General features: G+C 43.8%; 1 protein-coding gene across 1 annotated transcript in view; it reads left to right on the top strand.

The window, feature by feature from the left end:
- Positions 1 to 15215, top strand: part of igsf11 (immunoglobulin superfamily member 11) — a 203175-nt gene that overhangs the window by 164890 nt on the left and 23070 nt on the right. The window contains exon 4 of the mRNA XM_033033157.1: positions 9292 to 9447. Coding sequence (XP_032889048.1) covers positions 9292 to 9447 — 156 coding nt within the window. The remainder of the gene's footprint in view (positions 1 to 9291; positions 9448 to 15215) is intronic.

Raw genomic sequence — 15215 nt, 5'->3', positions numbered from 1 at the left:
TTTATGCTGACGACACAGTGATATATTGCTCTGCGTCTACCCCAAATCAGGCTCTCTGTCAGCTCCAAACTGCTTTTAACACTGTGCAACGTAACCTGTGTGATTTAAAACTTGTTTTAAATGCTGACAAGACAAAGCTCATGCTGTTCACTAAAGCTAAATCAAAGCCCTCGGACCTCCCTCCTATCACCACTTTGCAGGCGTCTGTGGTTGAATCTGTGTCTCAATATAAATATCTGGGAATTATAATTGACGATTCTCTCTCTTTTAAACCTCATATCCAGCAACTTGTGAAAAAACTAAAGATAAAATTAGGTTTTTACTTTAGAAACAAATCTTGTTTTTCTTTTGAAGCCAAAAAAAGACTTGTTGCTGCAACGTTTATGTCTGTGTTGGACTATGGTGATGTTTTATATATGAATGCATCTTCAAAATGCCTACAGTCTTTGGACACGGTCTACCATGGAGCACTGAGATTTGTTACTAATTTTAAAACCCTCACGCACCACTGCACTTTGTATGCTCAAGTTGGATGGTTTTCCCTGTCCACCCGCAGACTCCATCATTGGCATATCCTTATTTATAAGACTATCCTCGGTGTTCTTCCTTCATACCTGCAGAAGTATGTAATTCGAAAAAGCACAGGAACTTATCAGCTCCGCTCTGAGGACTTGTTCTTACTAACTGTACCTAAAGTCCGTACTGAACTGGGGAAAAGGGCATTTAGTTATGCTGCTCCCTTCGCATGGAACCAGCTGCAGAATAATCTGAAACTTAAGGAGCTGGTTTCTATAAACAGATTTAAATCCCTTCTTAATGATGTTGAAGCGGGCTCTTCTGTCTGTACATGCTTTGTTTGATGATGTTCTGACTGTGACTCTATTTATATGTTCTCTGTTGTTTTTTTTTAAATTATTGTCTGTAACTGTGGAACTGCGCTGCTGCCTGTCTTGGCCAGGACTCTCTTGTAAAAGAGATTTTTAATCTCAATGAGACTTATCCTGGTTAAATAAAGGTTAAATAAAATAAAATAAAAAATATACTAAATGCTGTAATATGGATAATCCAAGCAAACTGGAAAGTGGAAAAATAGAGGTTAGTGCAATAATACGTCAATATTGGATATGTTTAATCATTTTGCTTCCATGATTTGCAGAGCGTTTTGGTACATGTGCACTGCCTTGGTGTTGTACGCTACAGTTGATAAGTATGATTATAGATTGATTTGAATTTGAAGTGAGATATAATAAAGATTTAATTGTGAAATGATGGAGTATTTTGGATCATTGCAGTAACATTGCCTTTTATCGGTGAATGCACAAATGATACAGTAATTCATTGCTGCCAATGAACTACTCAACGTTAGCATAACGAGGTTTGTGCAGGATCGTTATTCAAGATCCCAGCAAAGATATCTGTCTGCATGTTAAATTTTTAGTTTCATTAGAAATTTTAAATCCACAATGCCTTGCAGTTTCATGCTTCCATACTAACTTATCGATTTATGGGGCCTATTCTTTACAATAAAATTGTGAAGGTCAGTGTATTATTTTTAAAGAGGAAGCTGATAATGATATCAGTTCTGATCTGCCAGCACCCTTAACTGAGTGGGTGCTTCAGATTGGAGACGTTACGCATTAAACTTTAGAGATACATCGCAGCAATAGACCCTTCGGCCGACTGAGTCCTCGCGGACCAGCAATCACCCCCTGCAATCACACTATCCTACACACCAGGCACAATTTTACAACTTACCAAAGACCATTCACCCACAAATCTGTTCGTCTTTGGAGTGTGGGGGGAAACCGGAGAAAACAGAGACACTGGGCAAACTCCGTACAGACAGCACCTGTAGTCAGGATCAAACTCGGGACTCCGGCGCTGTAAGGCAGCAACTCTACTGCTGCACCGCCGTGCTGCTGCTTGGCTGACTGTTGAGCACAGGTTGAAATCTAGTCCTCCACTACAGCTGAGGGGCACTTTCGAGACACCTATACCATATCATTGGACTAGTTCAGGAAGCAGAGACCTCAGCCTGGTGAATCTGCCCACTGGGCCTGGCACAGATGCAGTCACTACCTTGCCATCTTAAGCACATTAAAAAACAAAACGGGCGTTGGCCTGACATCCTCTTGAAATCGTCATTCAAAGGATCATGGTGATTCTTTAACTCTTCGCCATTGTCTCGGACTAACTCTATATCTGTAGAGGAGAAAGAGCTGGGGAATGTTGTGAGGTGCTCTATGACCAAAGAGTGTTCAGTGTACAATAGATAGGCATAGCTGGGGTCTACGTGAGTGCACATGGCTATTCACTTGAAGAAAGTGAGAAGGATCAAAGGAAAAGTTGTTACAGGTGAGGACAAGTTCCACCAGGTAGAGGAGAATGTTAGCTGAGGGGGCCGGGGGAGACGGGAGGGTGGGAAGGATTTTTAATTTTCCTTCGCTGCTTTTGGACTTTCCTGAATATAAAATAAAACCCTGTGTGATTGGAACTTTCGGTTGATTTAACAAGATGATAATCCAAAGCAAGAATTTCATTGTCCTATACAGGGACACATGACAATAAACTCACTTGAACTTGAATTGGATTACAACGTTACTATTGGTGTAAATATCTATGAAACCAATTTGGATTATTATTTTGTTTAATTAACCAAAAGTTCCAATCACACGGGGTTTTATTTTATATTCAGGAAAGTCCAAAATCGGCAAAGGAAAATTCAAAATCCTCCCCCACCCTCCTGTCTCCCCCGACCAGTGATGTGATGGACGCGGGGGTCTGGACCAGTCGCTGATAAGGTCTCAGACACATCCTGTCCCCGGAGACGTCATGTCTGTTAGGCGGCTTTTCGACGTCATGTCCGTTCTGTGTATTGTCCTTTTGTCATGGAGTCCGTTCGGGTTCGTATCCTTTTGGTGTCATGCTCTTTCGATTAGTTGGCATTTGGGTGTCGTGTCCGTTCGGTTATATGGCTTTTCGGCGTCGTGTCCGTTCGGTTATTTGGTTTTTCGGCATCGTTTCCGTTTGTTATCTTGGCTTCCACTTCTTCGCTTCGGCTTCTCGTCCGCTCACGCATTTTCTCCAGAGATTCTGCCTGACCCGCAGAGTTATTCCAATATTTTCTGACTATCTCCCCTAATGTGGGATAAGGTACACCGCAAAATATCTTATGACTGCAAAGATCACATTAATTGGTGTTGTTCATTGGTACTGTGGACAAATTGGGAGTGAGAGAGAAAGGAAATAATGCATTACCAATTACCACAGTGCAGCAGAAGTCACTTTTAAAGCTGCACACTAAGTAACATTGAAGGTAACATTGTTAGTCTGGAACATGCTGGAATACTTTCATTGTTAAGTCCATACACAGAGATCCTTGAGGCTGCAACACCCTTTTAATGGAAACTGAGAAAGAATGGTGACTTGAGTACAATAAGTTTGAAAGGCAAGTTAACTTCAATAACTGGATTGAACAAGGCTTGTGAATCATTACATCTGTATGGAAAGGATGCAATGTTTCTCCTGCCCAATACATTACTCAAGGCAAAATATAGATCTTAAAATGCCGAACATCAATGCCACAATGGGCAACAAAGGAATGAAGTCCTGCTGATAGAAATTGGCCAAACAGCAGAAAGCACAATCACTAACTGGGCAGCTTTGAAGAAAGTTGAAGATGTGCAGTTTGTAAAAGTTCATTGAATTCTGAGGGACATTTGAGAAAATAATACATTGTGGGGAAGGAATGTGGGTGATGGTGATATTCGAAGTACATGCATGAACTAGATGGGCCAAAATGATCTCCTCTTAGCTCGTAAGAAGATATATAAAGAATGAGAATGAGGCATAATGATTCCGTAAAGTGATTGCGATCAACAGGGACTTTGTTCCTTGGCAGTATATTGATAAAGGTTTGGAGAAGGACATGACAATGTGCATGGTTTGCTTGCAATGAAGAGCAATGAATGCATGAAAGGAAAGTTAACTTGCCTGTGCCAATTAGATGATAAGATCTGACGTGTCTAAAGTTGTCAAAGTGATGATAAATCTATTCCTGATGTTGACACAGAGTTATTACCGTTGAAGAATTGCAGATAGACAGCAAATTAAGACAAGATGCTTAAAGTTCATTCAAGGAATAAATACAACATCAGAGACGAGAGCTTATTTGAGGAGGTCAAATCGATTAAAGAAGCCAGTCAACAGTGTGAATTTACAATGACTTGGCAACTGTGCAAAGAGTAATCATGTAATTCTTTTTGAAGTGCACAATGAGATCTTGTGTACATATATTGTAAGTATCATGTGCAAAGCATCCAAGCTTATTGTGAAACTCTTACATCCTGAGTTATTATAATGGCTTATCCCTGGTGGAACTCCCAATATAATCCAAGGTAGGCACAGAGTGCTCGAGTAACTCAGTGGATCATGCAGCATCTATGAAGAAAAAGAATGGGTAACGTTCCAGGTCTGAACCATTCATCAGACTAAAAGTAGAAGGGTTGAGGGGAGGGGATGAGGGGAGGGAAGAGAACTGGAGGTAGGGAAAGGTCGAACAAATCAGGGCGGCAACAGCTGACCATGGTAGGTTGGAGCCCATAATGGCCCAATGTCGGCTGGGGAAGAGGTGAAAATGAAGGGAAAATGGGATGCAAACCGTGTTGGACAAATAGTGTGCAGGAGGTGAGGGAGAGTGGGAATGTAGGAGTTATTTCAAATTGGAGAAATCGCGTTCATACTGCTGGATGGACACGAAGTGCTGGAGTAACTCAGTGGGTCAGGCAGCATCAAAGGAATAGATGCTTCAGGTCACAACCTTTCTTCAGACCCTTTCTTCTGAAGCAGGGTTTGAAACCAAAACGTCACCTATTCCTTTTCTCCAGAGATGTTGCCTGACCCGCTGAGTTCCTCCAGCACTTTGTGTCTATCTACCATGTAAACCAGCATCTGCAGTTCCTTCCTATGCATTTGAAGGGTAAATGTACTTGCTTTTTCAATCAAGTAAAATCTTCTTAACCTGCTATAAAAATTGCAGTTAATTCACAAGTTACATATCGCAGAAGGTAAAAATCTCCATAATTCCTCAAATGCTGGGAGTTATACTTGAAATTAGAGAAATCAAGATAGTCCAAGGTAGACTCCAGAATATAGCACATGCACAGCTATTTACCTTGCAATAAAATTAAGAATTGCCATTGGCAATAAGTCTACAGAGCAGGCATTAAACAGAAGAAACACCTCTGCCGAGCAACTTTCCATAATTTACAGAATAATTTTGATGACAAGCGCACCAGTGAGCACTATATTAGTCTGGTCAGCATATCAGGTGGATTTGGAAGTCTAACATGCATCGGTTTAGTTTTAAATTTAGAGATACAATGTAGAAACAGGCCCTTTGGACCACCAAGTCCGCGCCAACCAGTGATCAACCTGTCCACTAGTTCTATCCCACACACTAGGGACAGTTTACAGAAGCCAATTAATCTACACGCTTACACGTTTTTGGAATGTGGGAGGAAACCAGAGCTCTTGGAGAAAACCCACCGGGTGATGGGAAGAACATACAAACTCCGTACAGACAGCATTCGTAGTCGGGACCGAACCCGGGTTTCTGGTTTCTGCAAGGCAGCAACTCTACCGCTGTGCCACCGTGCCATTGGGATCTGTAGCTGAAGTTGCAGACAAGGTGTTGTTTTATTATTTTGCTGTAGTAGTGTAGTTGTCGCTATTTATTTTGGATCATCACCACAAATGCGGTGCCCTGCTGCATCGCTCTTTCTAGTGTGAAGTTGTCGGAGCTGCGAATGGTGCAGTGAAGCACATCCACATGGATCTGTGTTGGTTCACTGGCTGTGTCAATAGACAGCCACAAGTCCAATAAAAAACGAAGGGAAGAATTTGCGGCGTTCAGATTGGACAGCTTGTCAATGCAATAGAAGATAAAAGTATTGATGTCCTGCCACTAAATCTTACAAGCATGTTTATTATATAATACCCCGTATCAGAAGATCACAGGATAGATGTGGACATTGTCAGTCCTTTTGCCTGATTGATGCTCATCTACCCAGAAGAAATCAACACAATAAGCAGATAGACACAAAATACTGGAGTAACTCAGTGGGACAGGCAGCATCTCTGGAGAGAAGGAATGGGTCGAGATCCTTCTTCAGACTGGTCCCTTGTCAGTGCCTAGGTGGTTATTGTGTTAAGGAGATTTTACTTGATTGAAAAGGCAAGTACATTCACCCTTCAAATGCATAGGAAGGAACTGCAGATGCTGGTTTACCCGATTGATAGACACACAATGCTGGAGGAACTCAGTGGGTCACCAGCATCGGGAGTTCCTTGATACACAATAAGCAGCTAATTTGCTGAGGCCATGCTGGTAGTAAGCACGGATTGCAATCCTCCAGCCCTCCATGGATATGGAAGCGGTGTGAGAGTGACACTGGATTGTTGATGTTTCTCAACTCGTAGCGGTTCAGTCTCAGCAATGAAGGGACATGACAAGATTAATAAGCACTGAGACAAATGTGGGCTAATAAATGAAAACTGCATGACCTTATTAAAAGCAAATCATTTTTCAGTTACTTGGACTTCTTTCAAATGACCGAGGAGCTTCAAGAAAGTAATTAGGACGGTGTGTGTGTGTATGAGCACCAGTGAATGTTTAAAGCAGTACCATATCATATACTTGTTAGCAAAATTGTAGTCCACAAAATAAATGTGAAGGATTTAAAATTGTCCAAGGGACAAAATGTGTAGTGGTAAGCAATGAAGGGAATATTTCCTTCGCTCCATAGATGCTGCTGCACCCGCTGAGTTTCGCCAGCATTTTTGTGTACCTTCAAGAGGGCATAGACGTATGATAGCTTGTAATTTAATGGAAAATAATATCAATAATTCTGGTCTTATTGTGAGGTAAATACTCCGGTAGATATTTTCAGGGAGGGGGTTTGGAGTAGGAGAGAACTGGATGTATATCTGTTAAAAATGACAACAGCAGGACAAGTTAAGAATGGTGTTAAAGAGGCACAAGGAGTTCTTAGCCTTGATAACATAAGTGTTGAGCACAAAAGGAAGGAAATTAAGTTGCACCTTTACAATACCACAGCTTGGCTGGAGTGTTAAAAGCTGCATATCATGCATTAGAAAATAGGTCAAGACTTTGGAGGTTGCAGGAGCAATTTACTGCATATGGTACCAGGCATGGAAAAATTTCATACAATACAGATTCAGGAAAACAAGCCCAGAATGTGGTGAGATGACAGTTGATTTCTTTGCACAATGAGATGGCTTTATCTGAATGCATTGTCTGAAAACAAAGTCAGTCATTTCAAATGAAAATTGTGTAGACTCATAAACAAAAATGGTATAACATTGTGGGATGTCCAGGAGCTAAGCACGGACACAATGGATCAAATAGCCTTCATTGTCTTGTGTTCAAAAGAACACAAGTCTTGTCTGAAGAAGGGTTTCGGCCCGAAACGTCGCCTATTTCCTTCGCTCCATAGATGCTGCTGCACCCGCTGAGTTTCCCCAGCAATTTTGTGAGCCTTCATTGTCTTGCCTGGTTCTGGTTTTTTTAACAATACTTAGGTTTTTGTAAGTACATTAAGCCATGTAGCAATTCTGTTGTGTTATTAGTCCTTAAGTAACTTTTACTGACTCGGTGTTCCTTAAATTATTTATTTTTGTACAACACCAAGCTCCAGCCGCCCCTGAAGTCCCTGGAGGAGGAGTTCAAGGTGACTCGGGCCAGAGAGGTGATGATGTACAGGGACTCCAGCGACCCCAAGGTGGCTCAAGCAGGGGTGGAGGTGAAAACTGGGAGGAAGTGGAGAGCCGGCGAAGCCATGCTGCAAGCAGAGTCCCGGATACGCCACAGAGTCCTGGTGGGAGCAGTGACTCGGGGAAGAGCAGGCCTGGGAATCTTCCCATCTCCCCAGTTTGACAAGGCCAAGGGGAAGGAGAGGCGCAGGCTGGTCCAGGAGGAAGTGAGGGCAGTGGTGGAGGAGGAGAGGTGTACCAGAGCAGTTGGATTGAGGCAGCAGGGAGCCAGGACAAGGTGGGAGCAGGCCATGGACCGAAAAGTCACATGGACTGAGCTCTGGCAGGCTGAACCACAGCGCATCAAGTTCCTGGTCCAGGCAGTGTATGATGTCCTGCCCAGCCCATCGAACCTCTTCATCTGGAGCAAAGCGGAATCTCCAGATTGCCCGCAATGCTCAGGCAAGGGGACGTTGGAACACAGCCTGAGCTGTTGCCCAAAGGCTCTTGGGCAGGGCCGGTACACATGGCGTCACGACCAGGTTCTCAAACCCATTGCAGAAGCCATCAGCATGGGAATCAGCAGCTGCAGACGAGAACGCCCCACCACCCAGATGATCACCTTCGTGAAGGCCGGAGTGCAGCTGCCAAGAACCACAGCAGCCAGGAATCCGTCAGGAATCCTGGTGACTGCGCAGGACTGGCAGCTTTCTGTAGACCTGGTGAAACAGCTGAAGTTCCCACAGCACATTGCCACGACCACCCTGAGGCCAGATATCCTCCTGGTCTCAGAGGCGACCAAAAACATCGTCTTGTTGGAACTGACAGTGCCGTGGGAGGACCGTCTGGAGGAGGAAGATGGCCAAGTATGAAGAGCTGGTCATAGACTGCCGTAAGCAGGGCCGGAAGGCAAGCTGTATGCCCATCGAGGTTGGCTGCAGAGGTTTTGCAGGGCAATCGCTCTACAAAGCCTTGAGTGCACTGGGCATCAACGGAATGGAGAGGAGAAGAGCCATCAAGAACACCACAGAGGCAGCGGAGAAAGCCTCGAGATGGCTCTGGATCAGGAGAGGAGGTCCGTGGGTAGGAGCGAATGCCACCTGAACACAAGTCGTGGTCTGATCAACCACGGCTGGGTCGCCTGGGTGAGGGTGTCTGATGTTGAAAGACCCGAAACACCCAATGACCCCAGGTTACATCACTGGTGATGTGTTCAGGAACTTCAATGGATGTGTTTTTATCAATCAGCCCCTGACACGCAACGTGAATTTAAATGGGAATGCATTTTTGGAATATCGGGAACAATTATTTTGTCAAATCTAGAATTTGATTTTGCTGCTATAGATATTAAGGATTTTCAGGGGCACCATAAACACCATTCGGAATCTTGGGAGAGTTTGAGTCTTTGTGACTACATGTTTGCATCTATCTTATCCATAGTTTCTTGTTAAGATTTGTTCATGTTGCATTCTAAGTTGCGATCTGTTAGGCCTAATACCTTACGATCTGTGCTTGCAGTCCCACCCGCCATCCCACTGTGCCGACTTCAAGGAGATGTTGCTGCTGGAAACGACGTCACTCTGACTTGTAGTTCGGAAGAGGGTCTCCCACTCCCGTCATTTTCCTGGGAAAAGCAAGATTCATTTGCTAAACTACCACCACTTTCAGTACAGGGTAAGGTCCATGGTCTGATTTTTATAAGTTGTCTAAATAAGCATATTTTTGTCATTATTATTCTGAATTTAAGAGCTTTATATAAAGCACAGGGTGATTTTTTTCTTTAGTTTTAGAGATACAGCGCGGAAATAGGCCCTTTGGCCCACTTGATCCGCGCCGACCAGAGATCCCTGTATACTAGCACTGTCCTTCACACAGGAACAATTTAAATGTTTTACCGAAGCCAAGTATCCAACAAACCTGTACGTCTTTGGAATGTGGGAGGAAACCGGAGCTCCCGGAGACAACCCACACAGTTACTGGGAGAACTTACAAATTCCATATAGACAGCACACATACTCAGAATGGCACTGTAAGGTAACAACTCTACCGCCGTCCTATGAGGTCCAGGGTCTGATTTTATAACTTGGCTAATTAAACATTTTTATTTTTTTGAGCTTTATATATACAGTGCTTTTTGTGGTGTAATAATGAGTGATTTCTAATTTAAATTGTAAATAAAACCTTATTTATATGATTATACATTGTTAACTGAAGACATCTCTGACTTTCAATGCCAAAATCTCAAATATCATGTTTCCAATATATTATCTGGTCCTGTGCAGTATCTTATAGAATTTAACTACTTAATTAAAATTGAAGATGGTTAAGTGTACGCTTCAAGTATAATCACAGTAAAATAGTTGCCTCCTTTATTCACACACACACACACACACACACACACACACACACACACACACACACACACACACACACACACACACACACACACACACACACAATATATATATTAGACATTGTGATGTTTTAACTGACGACCTTTTTTTAAAAATACAGCATAGGGAATATTGATAAAAATAAAACATTGCGTTCCGTACTGAAGCATTGTTGGGCTATAAATTTTTGCAAATGGGAACAAGACAAATGACATAGATTAATGGGGAGGCCATGACTGGGGAAGAAAAGATCAGACAACATTAATCAAAGGAATAATGAAATGGATTTGTGTAAAATAGCAAGATATCATGGTGAATAGTGATAAACCCAGAATCTATTCTTAGTTGGAAGCTACATTAATATAACAGATATAGATTCCAGCATTGAGTTAGTACATTGGCATGGGACATTGTTGTTCACCTCTTCAGACCTCTTCATTCCTGCTGCTAAGGATAACAAATGAAGAAAATTCCTGCAGTCTAAGGCCCTTTATACAGTGAAAGTGCGTTTACAAGCAGAACATTTATTTCCTGAATGAGCGCTGTCACCTCTGGAAAATCTCGGCTCAATGTTTGGTGACCTTGCATTAAAAAAATATCAACATTGGTAGGAAAACAAAATAATTCTCTGCGTTTTGCTAGGGCCTCTGAAATTATGCCACATATGCAGCAAGAAAACGGAAGGAACAGAAATCATTGGCAAATACAGTATGTGTGTGTGTGTGTGAGAGAGGGAGAGAGAGAGAGAGAGAGAGACCGAGAGAGAGAGAGAGAAAGGTCATTTGGACCATTAAGCCAACTATTTGCAATGCATCATGTGCAATTCACACTGCCAAGGCCCCAGATTGAACTTATTTAATCTCTTCAGGGAAGGAAATAACCAGAAAGGAAAGCACAAAGGCAGAGTTGCTTGAAATTGCTCTTGGAAAACAACCTGGAAAAATTGCCCGATATCAATCTAATATATTGCGATCTATATTATTCACCTGCCGAGTTGTATTTTATGCCACTTCCAAAGGGCCTGGAACTAACATGCATAACAAGCTATTGATGCTTAGGGGTCTCCTGATCGCCTGTTTCAAATTCGGATATTAGTCTCTCTCATCTTCAAGATGCTTTATTAATGCACTGTTGAAAGGACTTGTGATTTCGGGGATGAAAAGATAGGAGAGATCTGTGATGTTATAATCCTGATGCATCATACTTTAATGACACTTGTCATTATTATAAATGTTTACCGGACAGCATGATATCATTTAGAAAAGCAGGTCGTAGAGTCACACAGCACGGAAACAGGCCCTTTGGCCCAACTCGTCCATACCGACCAAGATGACCCATTTATGTTAATCCCAATTGCCCTGCCTTTGGGCCATATCTCTCTAAACCTTTCCTATCCATGTGCATGCTATTTGTTAATATCAGGTATTAACCAAAGACAATCAATATGGTAAAAGCAATCAGTATCAGTCAGAAGAAGGGACCCGACCCGAAACATCACCTATCCATTTTCTCCTGAGATGTTGCCGAATCTGCCGAGTTACTCCAGCATTTTGTGTCTATTTTTTTTAAAAACAAGTCCAGCTCAGTAAATGTAATAGATTTCCGATGAAAGGAATGGGGAGTTAAAAAAAAATGCTGTAATTGTAGAGAGTATATATTTTTAGAAGATGCCCAGTAAGATACTGTATGTGAGCAAATGGTGGAGGCAAATGATATGAGAGTGAGGAGAGAGGATGAGAGGAACTTTTTTTGCACTGAAGACATTCCCAAGGGAAATGTTGGGCTAGCAACACGTTTATAAGTTAAAAAATTGGATAAATTACACAAGAGCAAAAAGGACATGACAGTGTGATTAGTTTTTGCATTGCTTTAACAAAGAAGTCATGTAATTACAAAAGGCCAGATGGTCTCATTTTGTACAGTAAATTCTGAATCAATGGTTGTACATTTAAATTATTTGGTTGGAATTTCATTACTTGCTGATTTTATTACTTGATAAAATAAATATCAGGCAGAGCAATTTCACCCATGTTCTTTATTAATATTGTAGGACGTGTTTTCATTCCAATGTCGATGTGTTGACACATTCCATTGCAAAATCCATATGGCAAATACTGATCATCATCCATCAGCTTCTTCTGATGGGAGCTCATTCCAATTTATTATATTGTGCGGCATAAATTCATTGGAACTTGGCCTTGCTTAAGAGGCAGCAGTGTAAGAGGCAGCAATAAATATTAGTTCCACTAATATAGTAGGGCAGCACAGTAGTGCAGTGGGAGAGTTGCTGCCTTAAGGCCCTTTCCCGAGTTACTCACGAATTCTCCCGAGTTTTCCCCTTGATTCAAACTCGGGGAATGTCCGTAGCGAGCCCGTAGGAGTCCGTAGATATTTTGTAGCGGCACGTAATGCGAGCCTTAGGTACTCGGGGCATCAGGTAAGCCGGGACGTTTTTTCAGCATGTTGAAAAATGTCCATGAGTAAAGAAAAATAGCCCCGAGTACCTACGGCTGGCATCTCCGAGTTTGAATCAAGGGGAAAACTCGGGAGAATTCGTGAGTAACTCGGGAAAGTGGGACAGGGCCTTCACAGCTCCAGAAACCTGAATACCTGTTTTTTTTTTCAATTCAACTTTAATGTCATTGCACAAATACTGAGTATGGGTACAACGAAATGCAGTTTTGCGTCAGTCCGTAGTAGTGCAATATAGAAATAAAAAAAAAAAAAGAGGATACAGAATAATAAAAAATACAGAATAATTAAACAATGGGGACGGAGGGACCGGAGGAATCTATCGGCGGGACTCCGAGTTCAGCAATGCGACTGGTATGATTGTAGAAGCTGTTCCTCATCCTACTGGTACGAGACCTGAGGCTCCTGTACCGCCTCCCTGATGGGAGGAGGGCAAACAGTCCATGGTTGGGGTGGGAGGGGTCTTTAATGATCTTCCCAGCTCGTTTCAGACACTGTTTTCGGTGGAGGGCATCCATGGCAGGGAGCGGGGCACCGATGATGTGCTGCGCGGTTTTCACCACCCGTTGTAGTGCCTTCCTGTCCGCAACAGTGCAGCTGCTGTACCATACCGTGAAGCAGGCGGTCAGGATGCTCTCGATGGTACACCTGTAGAAGTTGGTCAGGGTCTGGGGGGACAGGTGGGCTTTCTTGAGCCTCCTCAGGAAGTAAAGGCGCTGCTGTGCCTTTTTGATCAGCTTGGAGGTGTTGAGGGACCAGGACAAATCCTCCGAGATGTGTACCCCGAGGAATTTGTAGCTGGAGACTGCGCTCCACCTCAGTCCCGTTTATGTGGATGGGGGTATGTCTGCCCCCTCTGACCTTCCTGAAGTCGACAATAAGTTCCTTCGTCTTCTTGGAGTTGAGGACGAGGTTATTGGCACACCAGGTTGTCAGGTGCTGGACCTCCTCTCGGTAGGCTGACTCATCGTTGTCACTGATCAGTCCTACCACCGTGGTGTCGTCAGCAAACTTAATGATGGCGTTGGATCCGTACTTAGGGATGCAGTCGTGGGTGAAGAGGGAGTAGAGGAGAGGGCTGAGCACACAGCCCTGTGGCACGCCGGTGTTCAGTGTTATAGTGGTGGAGGTGAGGTTGTTGACCCTAACAGACTGTGGTCTGTTGGTGAGGAAATCCAGTGTCCAGTTGCAGAGGGAGGTGGAGATGCCAAGCCCGCTGAGTTTGGTGATCAAGCTGGCGGGGGTGACAGTGTTGAAAGCGGAGCTGAAATCAATGAACAGCAACCTGATGTAGGAGTTGTTGTTGTCCAGGTGGGTCAGGGCAGAGTGTAGGGCCGCCGATATGGCGTCCTCTGTAGACCTGTTGGCCCGGTAGGCAAACTGATGGGGGTCCAGTGTGGGGGGGAGGCTGGCTTTGAGGTGAGCCAAGATCAGCCGCTCAAAGCACTTAGCAACAATGACAGGGGTGAGTGCCACTGGGCGGAAATCGTTGAGGCTCCCTGTGGCTGACTGTTTGGGCACTGGCACGATGGTTGATGTCTTGAGGCAAGTGGGGACAACACCCTGGGCCAGTGAGTGATTGAAAATGTCGGTAAAGACTTGGGATAGTTGTCCAGCACATGCCCTAAGCACCCGGCCAGGGATGCCATCGGGGCCGGCAGCTTTGCGCTCATTCACCTTGATCAGTGCATCTTGTACAGCAGAGGTGGAGAGACTGAGGGGTTGTTCATTTGGGGGTGGAGCAACTTTGATGGCTGGGGTTTTGTTATCTCGGTCAAAGCGAGCATAGAAATGGTTTAGCTCGTCAGGAAGGGTGGCGTTGTCTGGGGGAGGGGTGTTAACTTTCTGGTAATCGGCAAGGGATTTGATTCCTTGCCACATGCGCCTGGGGTCAGAGTTGTTATGGAAGTGCTCCTCAATCCGCCGTTTGTGATTGAGTTTGGCATTCCTAATTCCCATTTTCAGATTGGCCCTGGATGAGCTGTATCCCTCAGCGTCGCCAGATCTGTAAGCGGCATCGCGAGCCTTCAGTAGGAGTCTGACCTCCCTGCTCATCCACGGCTTCTGGTTAGGGAAGGTCTTTATTTCTTTGTGGGTAGTGACATTATCGGTGCAGAATTTTATATAGTCCATAACTGTTGAGGTGAATGAGTTGATGTCCACTTGTGAATTGAAGGTGGACTGGGTAGCAAACAGACTCCAGTCTGTCTGCTGAAACTGCTGCTGTAAAACAGAGACAGCCCCCTCAGGCTAGACCTTCACTGTCCTCGTGGTAGGTTTCACATGTCTGATCAGAGGTGTGTATTTGGGGAGCAGGAACAGAGAGAGGTGGTCAGACTGACCAAGGTGTGGGAGGGGGAGGGCTTTGTAGGCTTCAGTAATATTAGTGTAAACTAAGTCCAGAATATTGTTTCCTCTGGTTGGGCAGGAAACATGCTGATGGAACCTGGGGAGTACAGTTTTAAGGTCGGAGTGGTTGAAATCACCCGCAACAATAAATGCCCCCTCTGGGTGAGCAGATAGATGTTTGCTGATAGCAGCTTGCAGCTCTTCCATTGCTAGCCTGGCATTAGCGTC

This window comes from Amblyraja radiata, chromosome 14 (assembly GCF_010909765.2).
Source record: "Amblyraja radiata isolate CabotCenter1 chromosome 14, sAmbRad1.1.pri, whole genome shotgun sequence".
In the NCBI taxonomy this organism is placed as follows: domain Eukaryota; kingdom Metazoa; phylum Chordata; class Chondrichthyes; order Rajiformes; family Rajidae; genus Amblyraja; species Amblyraja radiata.
This window is presented reverse-complemented; position numbering and strand designations above follow the sequence as displayed.